Source organism: Archocentrus centrarchus, chromosome 7 (genome assembly GCF_007364275.1).
Source record: "Archocentrus centrarchus isolate MPI-CPG fArcCen1 chromosome 7, fArcCen1, whole genome shotgun sequence".
In the NCBI taxonomy this organism is placed as follows: Eukaryota; Metazoa; Chordata; class Actinopteri; order Cichliformes; family Cichlidae; genus Archocentrus; species Archocentrus centrarchus.
In genome coordinates, this window is record NC_044352.1 from 10,223,497 (window position 1) to 10,240,413 (window position 16,917).

The 16,917-nt window shown below is 41.1% G+C and overlaps 1 protein-coding gene across 1 annotated transcript in view; it reads left to right on the plus strand.

The window, feature by feature from the left end:
• Positions 1-16,917, plus strand: part of LOC115783711 (membrane-associated guanylate kinase, WW and PDZ domain-containing protein 2) — a 44,739-nt gene that overhangs the window by 18,887 nt on the left and 8,935 nt on the right. Inside the window, 9 exon segments of the mRNA XM_075074388.1 lie at positions 904-1,023; positions 3,558-3,731; positions 5,898-6,096; positions 8,850-8,920; positions 9,980-10,141; positions 11,959-12,478; positions 13,900-14,455; positions 14,814-14,877; positions 15,316-15,711. Coding sequence (XP_074930489.1) covers positions 904-1,023; positions 3,558-3,731; positions 5,898-6,096; positions 8,850-8,920; positions 9,980-10,141; positions 11,959-12,478; positions 13,900-14,455; positions 14,814-14,877; positions 15,316-15,711 — 2,262 coding nt within the window.

Genomic DNA, 16,917 nt, shown 5'->3' on the forward strand with positions numbered 1-16,917 from the left:
GTGTGTAATTGTTTGGAGATTTGGCATTGGGGTTAAAACACAGCAAACACAGAGTGTTACCTCAGTGATCCTGTAATGATGCGGGATTTTCAGGCCATGCTTTGGACTCACTGTTCTCTTGCAGGCCAAGGTCAATGTGAATCAATTATGATGACAGACCATTGATCATCCCAGTGTTCCATCTTCACAATGGTGATAGAGCGACTTTAAGACTTTCTCAGTGCCTCATTAATGTTTAATTCCGTTTTTATTGATCTGTTTATAATAAAGAGGCCTTGGTAAATGCCTTTTGTCATCATTGTGCTTTTCATACCGAGGAGTAGATTTTGGCTTGTTTGTGGATGCTCTGTTCACCTTGGGCTGCTTTTACAAGATGGAAATCCTTAAAAAAAATACATGTATATTTCTCTGCTGAGGCAAGAGCCAGTGCACAGGATGGGGCTCGTTGTTGTTTGTCACATTTCATGAAACTTAGTAGAACACGGGGGAAAGGGGGTAAGGTACATTTTGGTGCAGATTTCCATCAATGCAAAATGCAGCACTGGCCTTTGCACAATCTGCAAATGTCCTTCTGGTTATAATTATCAATGCACGTTGTAATTTCTTTTAATTCACCTTTTAGACTTTTTTTTTTAGATTCTTCTGTAAAATTCATCCTGTATAGAGCCATAGGTTTGTTGCATATTTCTAACTATTTCTGCATAGTTTATCAAACATATATAATCCTAGGCTATTTATAACCTGCTGATTTGCAGTTTCTTCAACACTGAACACAGATTGATGACCCCTGACAAGAGGAAAAGGTCTTGATTAACTGATACATCACCCATGTCACAGCTGGTGGTGTATTGAGCCGCTTGACGCTGATGTATGACATAATATTTTCTTTCCCTTTGCTCCCAGGTACAACCAGACAGTCCAGAGAGGGGGAAATCTCAGGGGTAGACTACAACTTTGTCTCCATTGAGGAGTTTTTCTCTTTGGATGAGTCAGGAGCGCTGCTTGAGAGTGGAAAGTTCAAAGGTAAACTATAGGTGAACACGTCAACGAACTCCCTGTGCGTTCAAAGACTGCTAGATGGTGATTCATTATGCAGGGCACATCGTTATGAGTAAAAAGTTGGTTAAAAAGTGAAATGCTGTCTTTTCAGGGAGATAAAAAGATGACACTTTTTGACTAAATTTGCTCCACACCACCCCGGAAACATCAGCTGCTGATCAGACAATCAGCAGCTTCGAACTCAAACCCAGACCCTTCTTGCTATGAGATGTCACTGCTTACCATTGCACCATGGTTTGACTGGCCAGAGGCCCATAGACTTGGCTTCCCATGCAACAGGCAATGAAACATAAGCCCTTGAGCAACACAATTTAGGTGTAGATATACATATATAAATGGTATAAACCTGCTTTTATATGCAGATCAAAACTAATTCACAACCAAGTAAAATGTTACCCCTTTGAGTGACAAACAAAGACATGAATTTGCAGTTTTACTGTGTCATTATTTTCATTGTCCTGAAAAGATGACTTTCCACTTTTAACTTTGAACCAATTTGAACATTTGGTTGAAATCTGAAGGAAAGTCTAATGTGAAAGGGAAACCATGACTGGCCAGCATCCATGGACATCTGGTTGTTACGTTCCCCCTAAAGAGTCTTGGGGGTTCGGGGGAAGTAACAAAAAGTGACAGAGTTGACAAAAGGAGACATGAAAGCAAAATTGGTAAAAATAAAAGATTTTTATTAATGCTTTAACAAAAAGAACCAAATTCTGACATTTACCATGTGACACTGAGCACCTATGCTCTGAATGTGGCTGTTTTCTGTCATTCTAGGCCTCTTTCTCAGTCTGAGAGCCACAACTCACTTGCTTTTAAAAGCTAGGCCCTTTTTCGTCGGGCACGCCTGCTGCCTATATTTTAATTTCGGACAGCTGGCGACAAGATGATCGGATCGCTTGGTGTGTCATTATGTTGTCCTAGTACTTATAATTATAAGACAGTTGCTCCTTCGTGATTTACACAAACACTTCTGTAGTTAAAATACTGGTGAAATTACATAAACATCATTTGACTGAAGTATTTTTTACAACAAAAAAAACATATTTCCACTGTATTACTGAAATACAATTTGACAATAGATACTATTGTATGTTATAGAGTTTTGTCTAGATTTACATTCGAGTATCAGAACCACTCTTATTTCTGTGCAGCCATTGGATGAAAATCTTTATTCAGCCAAAAAACTGAAAATAGGGGGAATCATCTAGCCTGGCTCTGTCAATGTAACAATATAGTAATCCAAAAAAAACAACAATAAAGATAATAAAAAGCTCATGGAACATCTTGAAGGCCACAAGGAGAAAAATCCACAGGAAGGGTTAGCAAGAAACAAACAAACAAACAAACAAAACTAGAGGGTGAGAAAGAAAAAGGAGGGAAAATAAAGGAAGTAAAGCAACTAGAGATCAAGAACTGAATGTTGCTGAGATGGAAAACAACATAAGCAAATCAGTCATAGTCAAACAAAAGGAAACACAGAAACATAAGAAAGGAGATCAAATAAGAATCAAATACTTAACAGTAAACCAGCCACAACTTGTCATCTGTACATTTCTGCTTCTGTCCAGGTTACACAACTGAGACATAACTTGTAAATCTGTACTGTAGGTGCTTGTTAACTGATTTGTTGCTCAAGTTCATTTTTGACCATGAGACAATTTGCATTCTTATTATGCTAAGCTCAGCTAAATGTCTCCTGGCTCATATTAAGTAAACATTTATCAAAGCCATGTCATATCACTCTTCACATTTACTTCTCAGCAAGAGCCCCCCCCCCTTTCCTCATTGTGCCCATTACAAGTGAAACAGTGTTTGTTGTTTGTTGAATAAGGTTTTCAGAGTAAATAAAAAGAGGAGAGAATTCCTGGTGTTTATTCGTGAAATTTTGTGATGCTTAGCTCATGCCTACCCCACAGACTCCTCCCTCTGTAAGGGTCAGAGTGCTGCCTCTGATTAAAAAGCCTCCATACATTAGCATCCATAATTTATAAGAGTTTAATGGTAGCAATAAATGTCATCCTCACCTGCCTTTACCTGTGACATTGACGAACACATTACTACAGCGAGGCAGTCTGGAGTATTGGCAGCGTTGTTCGTCCTATCGCCTGCAGAAAGCGCAGTAAATGGTGATGGCTGGTGACCTTGCTGCTGAGTTCACTAATCTAATGTTTCCCTCAGCCCATTTGGATCTCCATGAGCCAAATGGAGGGGTGGAGGTAATTTCATTTCTGCTTTAGCAGCTGGAGCAGATGGCTGATTCTAAGAATATAGTCTATGATCTCAGGGGATACATAACAAACATGCGTGCATGTGTATGTTATATGAGGTATAAATGTGCATAATTACATGAGTGAATATCCTTATATATATATTATTTACCTTTATATGTTCATTCATCCCAACGTCTCAGTTTATTTCATTTTACAGTGACATTTTTTCATTGCATCTCTATTTCTTAAGAAAAGGCATCTTTCTCCTGCCCTTCTCTATCTCAGGGAATTACTACGGCACACCTCGGCCCGTTCACGTCAGTGCAGAGAGCCCCCCCATCACCTACCAGGAACACCGCAACCTGCTCAGAAACTTCCGCACGCGCAGCAAATCACTCAGCAACTTGGAAAAGGCTGCGCCAGAAGGCATACACAACGAGGAAGACTTGGCCCTGTCAGGCAAGTGTCACTGAGTTAAATGATAGCTGGTGTGAGCAGTATATCAATATCAATCTAAATATGTAAATGGAATCTACATCTAAGTCATCATAAATGAAGCATTGGAGTTATCAGGCCAGTTTTATAGTTTAAGATCTAAAAGGATTCCGCAGCTTAATACCGCATCATCCCTCCATCAATAGTTCCAGTCTCCAGTGCCCAAATTAATCAATCATTAGCATGATTAGTATGCTCTAAAATCTCAGTTGGGCTGTGGCCTCATTGATTGCTGGATCACCTCCAAGGGAAGGTCAAGCTGCCTTGGGTCAAGTAGGCAAAGAGTCAAGTAGACAGGTAGGCAAGTGCGCATGCAGAGAGGTTAGAGAAGAAAGCTAACAAGTCATATGACAAGAAAGCAGGATTGCTCAACTCAAATCATTAGGCTTCCCAAGCAAACCTATTCTTGAGCTTTTTAATAATAATGCTACGGCCTATGAGTGGCATTTCTTTGCCAAGCTAGACCTAATTTTGTGTACAGAGAGGTTGTCAAGTGCAGATATCCTCTGCCTAGGACTCAATGTGGGGTCTGAATGGTTTCTAGATTATACAGTTGCAAATGTGTGGTCATTTCTGTGGACTTTTGTGTAACTGGTGCATTTTCAGATTTCAAACATTTATTCAGTCCATCTGAGGAATATAGTAGGAGCATTTATTTAGCCAACCAGTCATAGGATGAGGGGCCCAAACAGCCCGGGGTCTCTGTACCTGTATTATATATCCCAGAGAGAGAGTAGAATAGATGCCAAAAAAAGTAAGTTAGAAAATAATGAGAAATAAATGTACATGACCACAAAGACACAAAATTAGCAATATGAGCAACAAAATGTCAACCATGGGACACACATGCAAAATAGACCACAAAAGACAGAATAACCATAAAACATGCAAAATGATACACAAAAAATTACTTTGTGGATTAAAAATAACACAAAATGAAGCAAAAAGGTGCAAAAGTTTGGCAAAATCTTTGACGGATGCAGGGATCAAAACACAAAACGATTACATATTGTATCTGCATCAATTGTAGTTGTTTTGTATCTGTAAGTATGGGCTTTTCTTGGTCCTCAATAGGACAAATAGGGGGCTTTTTTGTCCTTTCTTGTAGCTTTCCCCAGGGCATGTTTCATAACCTGTGCATGTTCAAAGGAAATGACAAGGGACTTCAACCATACAATGAATCACAAGATATAAAAAGTAAAAAACAGAGAGGATAAACAGAATTACCCTTTGAAATGTAGTCTACAAGTTAAAGGAAAATAACCAAGTGAAATTTACTGCAAAATAGTACACTTAAATAGATTGCAGGCAAAAGGAAGTGATGGCAACAAGAAACTAGTACACAAGAGCTGAACAGAAGGCGAGTACGAGATTAAATGTTAGGCAAAGGGAGCACAGCAGCAATGTGGGGGGGTGGGGTGGGGGGGGGTGGGGGGTGGGGGTGGCAGGTAGGGTGGCTGAGTGTTAAGACGGGTGAGGGCAGGGAGCCAGAATGGGACAGAAGATAAGAGAGAGGCAGGCAGAGTGGGAGGTGAGAAAATCAGGGAGACAGCTATCCAGATTGTTAGAAACGTGCTCCAAGCAGTCAGGTATCGCAGCAGGCAGTCCAGACTGGAACGAATGAATGCAGGATGTAGGCAGGATGGAGGCTGAGAGAGCCGTCCAACACCCTGACCTCTGCTGAGTCATCTTTTGAAGTGATACCGTGTGGGTGGATGGGTCCAGCAGCACTTGTCGCATGCAGCAGGACTCAGGACTCCCAGCATCAGGTCCGACATCTCTTAGATCCATGCTGGAGCTCAGAATTGAAGGACAACTACAAGGACAGCTAGGAAAAATATATGCTTATTTTTCATCTATTGGTAGTGTGGCATGCATGGTCACACATTCTTCCTCCTTAGAGAAAGGACAAAGACAGCTGAGATGCTGACTTCAGGTCTTTTTATCTGACAACCCCCAATGGAAATGCCAGCATAAGGTCATTACAGTTTGCAGGAGAAACTTTTTACCTACCACAGCTGTTAAAACTACATCAGTGTTTAAGTCTTTATTTTCGGTCATTAAATTTAAATGTCACAAATTTCTGCGTGTGTACTTGATAATAAAGATGAGATCTATTTATAATTACAGGAGGCTCTGCAGGCGTTAGCAGCAGCATCCCTCTTGGTCACCGGTCCCCTGGTCGAGCACGAGTATCCAGTAGCGGAGGTGAAGGTCATGTCATAGAGAACGGCATCATCGGCAGCAGGAGTGGTGCCAGAGTGAGAGGCGTGATGCCTGATCACTGGGAGCAGGCCTTCAGTGACCCAGGAGAGTCAGTTTACATAGAGTAAGTGTTCATTCCCCTGTTAAAGGAATAGTTCAACATTTTGGGAAATAGGCTTATTCATATTCTGAGATTTAAGTCCTATTCACATGGGATTAGTATTAAAAGGGGAGCTCATGTGATTTAGAAATTACCCTCCCACGTTTGTGTTTTGTGCAGCACGTTCGCACGGGATAAACGTAGTCTGTGTTTTATTTGAATTTGCTGACATCTGTGGCCGGCAGCTACAGGCCTAAGATTAATAATAATAGGCTACCTCATAATAACAGCTAAGTCTGTTGAAAGACAGCAAAAATGTTCATTACGGAATCCTGTCATGCAGTTATCCATCTCATCTTTTGGCATTTTGCTCTTCTGCTGGAGAATATGAACTTGCTCTTTCTATGAATGGTTCTTTATGGTGTGTAGTGACACTAAACCCTCCTGAACGTTCTTTTATTATTGCCAATCTAACATCATAACTTTTAGACAGGAAAGATGCAGAAGCAAGGAGTGGACAACACAAAACTCTTTGCAAAAAGGCAGAAATTAAAGATATGCCCAGACAAATATTACTTCAGCATCTCTGAGATTCACGATAAAAAGGTTATTTGTGGTAGAATTATTAGCTTTCCAAACTATGGACCCTGCAGACTTTTATATGAGATTACGATCTCGGACTTCTTGAGCAGTTATTACAAATGACTAAAGGTCCTCAGGTAATGTTAGTCTTGTGTGAATAAGGCTTTAGATGAGAAGATCAAGACCGCCATTCTGTCTGTGTCACATGATGTGGAGTGAGGGACCAGAATGCAGACTAACATTTGAGGTAAAGCAAAAATAATTCCAGAAGGCAGCAAACTGAAGCAAAAAAAAAAAAAAAATAGAACACTGAATGCAATAAAATACGAAATTAACACCTGGAACTAAGGAACCATAGAGGCTAATGAATAAAAGGAAATGAAACTCTGAGGCTGAACTTAACTCAACTACAAATAGCATTCGACTAAGCACTACAGATATATACTAAGATAAGTTATAAGATAAGATAAATTATAAACAAAAAGCAGACAAGGAATCAAGCAGAATATATTTAATAAGTCCAGGAACTCAGAAATCCTGGATCTAAGACCCAGGACCATAATGTCTGTTCATTATGAAGCTGAAGCCAGGAACCGGCTAGCATAGCTTAGCATTAAGACTGGAATTAGAAGACAACAGCAAGGCTGGCCTGTGTGGAGATTCTATCTATCTATCTATCTATCTATCTATCTATCTATCTATCTATCTATCTATCTATCTATCTATCTATCTATCTATCTATCTATCTATCTATCTATCTATCCATCTATCCATCTATCTATCCATCTATCTATCCATCCATCCATCCATCCATCCATCCATCCATCCATCCATCCATCCATCCATCCATCCATCCATCCATCCAAATCATTAAATTCAGGTGTTCCAATCACTTCCACAACCACAGGTAAATAAAACCAAGCACCTAGGCATGCAGACTGCTTCTACAGACATTTGTGAAAGAATTCAGTGAATTCTAGCATGATAGGATGGCACCTGTGCAACAAGTCTAGTCATGAAATTTCTTCACTACTACATATTCCACAGTTAACTGTTAGTGGTATTATAGCAAGGTGGAAGTGACTGGGAATGACAGGAACTCTCCCACGAAGTGGGCAGCAGCTGCAGCCGAGCCTTACATCACCAAGTGCAATACAAAGTGTCTGATGCAGTGGTGTAAAGCATGCTGCCACTGGACTCTGGAGCAGTGGAGACGTTTTCTCTGGAGTGACAAATCACGCTTCTCTGTTTGGCAAGCTGATGGATGAGTCTGGGTTTGGCAATTGCCAGGAAATTGGTACTTGTCTGACTGCACTGTACCAAGTGTAAAGTTTGGTGGATTATGGAGTGGGGTTGTTTTTCAGGAGTTGGGCTCAGCCTCTTATTTCCAGTGAAAGGAACTCTTAATGCTTCAGCATACCAAGACATTTTGGACAATTTCATGCTCCCAACTTTGTAGGAACCGTTTGGAGATGGCCCCTTCCTGTTCCAACATGACTGCGCACCAGTGCACAAGGAAAGGACCATAAAGACACGGATGAGTGAGTTTGGTGTGGAAGAACCTGACTGGCCTGCGCAGAGTCCTGACCTCAACCCGGCAGAACATCTTTGGGATGAATTAGAGCGGAGACTGCGAGCCAGGCCTCCTCGTCCATCATCAGTGTCTGACCTCACAAATGTGCTTCTGGAAGAATGATCAAAAATTCCCATAAACACTCCTAAACCTTGTGGAAAACATTCTCTGAAGAGTTGAAGCTTTTATAGCTGCAAAGGGTGGGCCGACATCATAATAAACCCTATGGATTAAGATTTGGGATTTCACTCATGTTCATATGTGTGTGAAGGCAGACGAGCAAATACTTTTGGCATTATAGTGAATCATAACATATCCCCTTGAGCTAAGCTCACCTAACATCTCCTTACTCAAAATTTATATTTAATTGACAGACATCCATGTATTTATCATTCTTTTCATTTAATCCTTACAAAGTGAATAAGCAATTTTCTCAAATTGTTCAACTCTTTTAAGCATGCTGGAAAAGATGGTTGGGAAAGTTGCAATGTCTGTTGATGGCAGGTATTTCTATTGTACGCTGAAAGTGTAATAAATTCCAGTGCTGTCATATTATATCCAGTGCTACTGTGTTTCTGAAGAGGGTGGCTTTCCTTTTCTTTTCCAATTTTGTCTCTCCAAGGCGCAGCCCAAAGAGGACCAGCTGGCAGAGTCAACGAGCCTCAAGCAGAGAAAACCTCTACAAAAATGAATGTGAGCTTCTTTCTTTTTTTTTTTCTTCCTCTTTCTCTTTCTCTAATTCTATGTAATTATTAAAACACTATTGAACAGCCTAAATGAAGCTATATATTTGTCAAAAAGAGAGGTAACAGACACAGCCGGCTTGTTAGCGCCAAATGAGATGGAATGAGCTTTTAGCTGAACGGAGACGTGTAAGTGATTAAGGTCTAAAGCTCAGAGCTGCTGGCAAAGAGCCAGACTCGCTGCTGGGACTGGCAGGCCTGACACGTGTTTGACATGTGACTGGCAACTTGATTTCATGATTTGGTCACATCATTTGTTGTTTAGAGACGTAATCTAGTCGCAGATGGCTCTCTGTCATGATTGGAAACTCTGTTGCTACACTGTGACTCAGGCTTGTCTCAATAAAGTGCAGTACCCTTTTCTCACCAGCAGAAGGTGATATAATATTCATTATGATCAGAGATACTTGATGGGATCTTTGCACAATCTGGTACAAACTGTTTCTGTGGCAGTTCAGACGTTCATTTACATGTTTACAACTTGAAATGATTGCTGCTTCTGTCGCCACAATTAAGAAAGGATTAAATTAAGAAGTAAGCATGGAAGGAAAGGCGCAGCCTGCAGCAGCACAGATTTCTTGATGCAACAGTAAACAGTAAATAAAAAGACCTAGATTACTCTACAGAGCTGGGTCGAGCTAAAGGATTATGTTGCCATTTTAAGGTGATCGTCTGTAATGGATTCTGCTTTTAATGTAATCGTCCCACCATATGCTTTGGTTTGTGTAGTATTTTGTTAAAAGCCATCTAGTGATTGGTTTGGAGTGTTACAGCTCTCTCTCTCTTTTCCCTTATTCCTAAAAGCTGGCAGTTCTAAGCATCAAAGTGTATGTAAACACGCAGGACGCTGTTCACTCTTTTCTCCGATACCACCCTGGTGGTATATTTTTTTTATATTCCTTTCCTTAAGGACTGTTATGACTTTTCCTCAGAGGTAAGCATTATTATTAACCCATCCTATCTTTCCCTCTCTTTTTTCTCTGTCTCCATTTATATGGGTGACTCGCAGGGTTCACGGATGAGCCTGGGGAGCTCAGGGGATTCCCTGTGCACACACACTTGACCAAAGGCCCCAGAGGGTTTGGTTTCAACATTGTGGGGGGAAGCAGGCCGAGAGAGTTTCTTCAGGTGTACAGTGTGACTGAAAGTGGACCATCGACTATTAAGACAGGTAAAAGATGATATGTATCAGGGCTGAATAATGTTTGGGAATGTAAGTTTGAATTAATTATTGTAATAGCACTAGACTTACCTTCTATACAGACTGAGTGCTACAATCATGATTGCTAATGTCTTGCAAGTGTTGAAACAGAAAATATTTAATCAAAAGTGTATTTTTCCTTTTTTTGTTCTCTCCATCGCAATTTTTATAGTTTCAACTATGAAATTTTCCACAGAAAGTGTGTACAATCAGTTCTTAATCTTTATTGCTAGTACACCCTAATCTAGCTATCATGCATAAACAGCATTGCACATCCTGTTCACAGACACACTCATGCAAATGCACCATGCAGGCATGATATTTCTACTCTAGAAAGCCGGAGCACAGGCTGTCTCTGCAGGGACTGATCTAGTTCATATCTGTTAATAGGCTGGTTTAGGAGGATTACTTGGTTGGATTATTCTACACACACACACACACACACACACACACACACACACACACACACACACACACACACACACACACACACACACAGACTGTGTTCCATTTGAAAACATGCATCTGCACACTTGAGCATATGAAACTAGTCAGAAGGGTTAACCCTTACATGCTGTTCGGGTCAAATTTAACCAGTTTTGATGTTTGACAGAAGCAAAAATAACCTCAATTTCTTTTTATTTGAAATTGATGACTTTTCCTAAAGTGGCTCAAAATACATAAATACACAAGAATTTTAATATTTAAATTTTTTATCCTGTTGTACAGGCATTGCAAATTTTTGTTTATTGAGGCTGTTTCAGGTCAGATTTGACCTGTACCTACTGAGATGGATTTTAGATCCACCAGTGTTGTTCAAATCAAGGAAAATTGGGGTTTTAAGGAATCTTGAAACTATATATATCGTGTCTGTGTGTATTTTTTACACTGGTGATAGAGTTCAATTCAGTTCAATTCAATTATTATTTATATAGCGCCAAATCACAACAAACAGTCGCCTCAAGGAGGATGTTGACACTAACGTAAGAATGGTCTGTGTCTTCTCACGAGTTTTGCTCAGATTCCTGCAGAGACAGAAACCTGCTGGTCTCTGAAAGATCACAGGAGAATCTCCAAAGAGTGCAGCAGTAAAACAACATAGCAGTGAGCATATATGGTGCACATTAACACAGATGTGAGATCTGAAATAGTGCAGCATGGTAGTGGAGTGGTCAGCACTGTTGCCTCACATTATGAAAGTTCCTGTTTCAAATCCTGGCTGGGGCCTTTCCGTGTGGATTTTAGATGGAGTGGGTTTTCTCCAGGTACTCTTGCTTCCTTCCACAGTCCAAAGATACATTCTAGGTTAACTGGTGATTCTAAACTGGCCGTGGATGTGAGGCAGATAAAGTGTTGGAAGTGTATCAGTGGTCAGTAAGAAAAGTGCTCTATAAATGTGAGTACATTACATGCCTGTCTGTGCTTATCGATGCTCAAGTGCACACAATGTAAGAAAATAATGCAACAATTAACAAATTAGAATCCATTCATTTTGAGCCAACTGAAATTAAAAGATCAAAAGAGGGATGTGGGCCATAAGACTGCAAAGGCACTCTCCCTGGTCATTGAAGCATTAATTAAGGATTAATCATTAATTTATTAATTTCAGATCGGCTAGTTATATGTTCTAAATTGATCTCTAGCTGTCCTATATGAGGGAATTCTTGGCCCAGGTCACAATTGACCCAAACTGTACTGTATGTACAGGTTAAAATGATCTACAATTTGACTGCCATATATGTGAGAATTATTCCTCTGTCCCTGTGCTTTTGTTTGTGTTCTATTAGCGGACATCCTGGTGTACATCAATGATGTTTGTGTGTTGGGAGTGTCTCACAAAGAGGTTGTAGAGATGCTCAAGTCAGTGCCTGTGGGCCACAGTGTGGATATAGAAGTTAGAAGAGGGTATCCCATGCTCTACAACCCAGATGGTTATCCAAAGCAGGCCCAATTAAGATTACTGGACAGCGGGGACTCCATCCTACCACCCACCACGACCCAGCCTCAGCCTCTTCACCAACTACCTCGCCTCCAAACACCCTCACCCCAGATGCAGCACTTTAACGGGGTCCACAATGATGGGAGGTACATGGAACCCGGCATGACTCTGGACACAAACGGAAATGCCATGTCTGTCACCTCCAGACAGCTGCCCCATTACAGACGCTCCAGTGTGAGCAATGCTGTCTCTTCGTCCCCTGTTCGCCCACCTCGTTCCCACAGAAGTTTAGCCAGGCTGCAGTCACTCGACCCAACGCTGGCAAGCCAAAGTGACAGCGAAGTTGTTTCTGCAATTGGTTCACACAGGTAACACCTTAAATGGGTTTACACAAAAACTGATTTGTACCTAAAAAGGTTACATGTAAAGTGATTAATTCTCCTTTAATGTGTGTAGTTTGGGTATAATTTTTTAAAGTTTATCAATAATTTTAAAATAAAGCAGGGTATGTTTTAAGGCAGGGGTGGGTAATTAATTCACCAATAAGCTGAAGTCAGTTCTTCTCAATATTAATTTTATCTCCCAGTTTCTCATGTGGCACTTTGGGAAAATTAATTGCCCACCCCTGCTTTAGGGTGTAGCTAGCTTGACAAGTTCATCATCAGTCTGTAGTCAGGGTGCCAACCATAAACTGCAATGTCTTTTGCACATATCTGTCAACACTTGTTGCATATCATTCCCCTTACTGTCATCTCTCAACTGTTACTGGCCAATAACAAAACAAAACAAAACAAAACAAAAGTATCCAGAGATGTTCTCTGTTGTTGTAGATACAAAAAAGACTCATTTTTAATAATTTGTGGAATGCAGTTTTATTGGTTATCTTGAGATATAACTCACATGCCACTTTACTGGATATATCTGTTCAATGTAAATATCTACTTAGCCAATCACAAGCCAGTAATTCAATGCAGTTAGGCACGTAAACATGGTGAAGACAATCTGCTGAAGTTCAAACTGAGCATCAGAATGGAAAGGTGATATAAGTGACTTTGAAAATAACATGATTGTTGGTGCCAGATACGCTGGAATATTTAAGAAACTGCTGATCTACTGGGATTTTCCCACACAATCATCTCTAGGGTTTACAGAGAAAATATCCAATGAGAGGCCGTTCTCCAGGAATAAATGCATTGCTGAGTTCAGGGGAGAATGACCAAACTGCTTCAAGCTGATAGGAAAGCAACAGTACCTCAAATAACCACTTGTTACAACCAAGGTATGCAGAAGAGCATCTGCGCAACACATTGCACCTTGAGGCAGATGGGCGACAGCAGCAGAGGACCATTCTGGGTGTAGTTCCTGTCAGCTAAGAACAGGAAACTGAGGATACAGTTTGCACAGGCTCACCAAGGCTGGACAGTTAAGATTGGAAAAATGCTGCCTGGTCTGAGTCTCAATTTCTGCTGCAGCATTTGTTTGGTAGGGTCAGAATTTGGCATAAACAACATGAAAGCATGGATCCATCCTGCCTTGTATCAACATTTCAGGCTAGTGGTGGTGTAATGGTGTGGGGGATGGATTCAGCTTGTCAAATGTAAGTGCAGTTTGCTGGGTTGTTGTTTTAAGTGATATGTTTTGGTGAGAGAAAACAGTGGAACAGTGGATGGGCATTATTTGTTCAAATAAATGGCAGATACTGCAGCCATACATGTTTTAATATGAGACTGTCTGAGAGCAAAGAGGTATTTAGTATTGATTTTTAACTCACCTTTCCCTTCCTCATCAGGGCATCAATGATCCGTAATCACAACAATAACTCACTCTCGACACCTCGGCATCCTTTACATTATGGAACGTCCAAGTCATCTGAGAGTGACCTGTCCACCTGCACCCTGTCTGGGTCCCGGCTGCCCCTGCCTCAGTCCCCGGGGAGACCCTCTTCTTCCCCTGGTGGCCCCCGCAGTACTCACCCCCACCTATTCAGACCACAGACCTCCCATCTCAGACCTCCTCCGACCCCAGACAGCCCGCAACACCGTGGTTTTAATGGTTTCCAGGGCAGCACCAGCCCCACTGCAAGTCCCAGCAGCATGTCCTCTCCTGGGGCAATGAGTGTAGGCAGTGGATTTGGCACTTTCAGTGGAGGAGAGCTGGTGCCAGTGGCCTTGGCCCAGACTGAAGGAGACAGAGGCCTCGGCTTCAGCATGATGGCTGGCGGTCCAGGAGGCAGTATGACTGTAGTGAAGAGAGTCTGGGACAGGAAGCAGTGCAACTCCCTGCAGCCAGGGGATGCTATTGTCAAAATCAACGGAGCTGATGTCCAGAGTCTTAGCTTCACACAGGTAAGGGGAGAAAAAACAGTGGTTTCCAAACTTTTTATTTATTTAAGTTATTTTATTTTATTTATATTTCTGTCTTGTATTTATTATTTCAGCACCTGGAGGATGGCTCCAACTAAATTTCATTGCATTGTGCAATGACAAAAAAGATATCTTATCTTATCTTATCTTATCTTATCTTATCTTATCTTATCTTATCTTATCTTATCTTATCTTATCTTATCTTATGCTTAACAAGAATCAGTGTCTGCTTGCCAGTCTTTTCTTGTCACGTTTTTTCTCACTGTCTTCAAGTTTTAATCACCTGAATAAGCAAACAATCTGAAAATTAACCATAATACCATTTCATGTTTGTTGATAGGTACAAACAATTATCCAACAGCATGCCAGACGGGGAGAAGTCATCTTACTGGTTTACAGAGGAGGTACATGATTCACATTTGTTGTATATTCAGTGATGTAATTAATGAGGCTCAAATTATACTGTACCGTGAGCGATTGATGACCTGTGCAGGGTGCACTGCACCTCTCGCCCTGTGACATGTGGAGACAAACTGAAGAAACAAAAAAATGAGCCTTCATTTAGGCTGATAACAATCTATCAAAAAACAAGGAGTCTACATACAAAAGACAAACTGAAATCAGGCCTAGCAGGTAACACAGTTTGAGGAAAACAGACACTGTGACACAGAACACATTAATAATGAATAACTAAGTAATAACTAATAACAGAGCTTGAAAATGTAAAACTCAAAACACATAATCAATAAAATCAAAGGCTCTTCTTTTTACTGAATCACTAACAAAGTGGATTCACACTGGCTTTATTCATCTCAGTTTTATTCTCTCTCTGTCCTTATCAGGCATCTATCATTCAGCTGTCTCCCCTGGCACTATCCGGAGACTCCCTCCACCTCTGCTCCGCCCCCCTCCTCCACCTGTTGGTCCTGACAATTCCTCTGTGCTCCCAGAAGCACTGCCAGTGCCCCAGACCTCTGTCAGCACACCTCCCTCCCCAGCACGCCCCTCGCTGATCCAGAGCACGAGTTTCTTGGAGTCGATTCCGGTAACTCTGACCATGGAGCCCAAAGACTGGATCAGCACGGGCCTGGAAGATGAGGCTGCTGGTGTCCCGGTGCTGGAGAAGCAGAGTAGTGAACGAACTCGACGGCATCGAGGAATTGAAGTGGAGCTGAGGAGAAAGACGGGAGAAGGTTTTGGCTTTGTGATTGCCTCGCAGGATATGGTGAATGGTAAAGGTGAGATTCAACTTATCATACTGTACGACGTGTGTCAGGATGAATGCTTTTGAGATAGAAAAGCTTTTAACTTGTTTTGGTATTTTTTTAATCCAAGGAAACAGAATTGGGCAGACATTATGCAGCATTAGTTGTACTTTTCTGGCCGAGTGAAGCGATTTGGTGAGATGCCCACTGAAACGGGTCTCATCTGGACGCCCTTGTGGACAGAAGCACCATTAGGTAATTACAGATTAAAAAGTGGTCACCATGGCCACATGCCACCGTATGAGTCATGATGCACCATGAACCCTTCTCTTTTAAAGGGTTCCAGGTTGGCTTTATTTGGACTGTAAAGAAAATCAGTTTTGACCTCCTCTATTTTCAAGTGACTGGTTCATCATGAAATGCGCTTTTGGCTTGGAAGCAGGAAGTTGCTCAACATTTGTCAAGGATACAGTTGTGTTTTATATTCATTCATCCATCCATTTCATTAAATGCTTATCCATCAAAGGTTGTGGGGTAGAGAATAATCAATCCTATCTTAGGACCACCCTGAGGCATACCCAGCTTTATCCTCTATCTGGTACTAATTAACCATATTTATCCAAATGAATTCAATATTTTATTCAGTGATACTTAAAACAAGTGATTTAGTATTTAAGATTATATACAGTCCATGATTCTATCTCACAAAGGACACCCCGGGCAGGTTGCCAGTACTAACATGCACAGGCTAGATCTATGAGCAGTCATCAGTTAACATAAGTTGCAGTTTTTTGGAGGAAACCAGAGAAGGGCCACACAGGGAAGTAAGCTTTGTTTTGCAAAACAGAGATTTTTTTTGCTGCAAATGGATACATTTGAATTCTTAAGCTGGCAGATCACAGCTACAACTGCATGGGCCAAATTCATAGGCGAGCTAGAATAAAATTTGCAAATAGGCCAGATTTGGCCCACAGGCCTCAAGTTTGACACGTGCTGTTCGTTTGCAACAGTGCAAACTAGCGCAGCACCATGCTGCCCATTTTAGATTGTAAATGTGATGGCTACTACAAAAATGTATCGGTAAAGACAAGAAAACTGCACAAAATTGTCTGGATCGTACCATTTCCACTTCTTATTGTCCTAAAAAATACTGAAGCTTGAGACAGCTTGAATTGCTTTGCTAAAAGATAACAAAGTTAACTTAGCAGCCCTACTCTATCTTTCATTTATTTCTTCAAT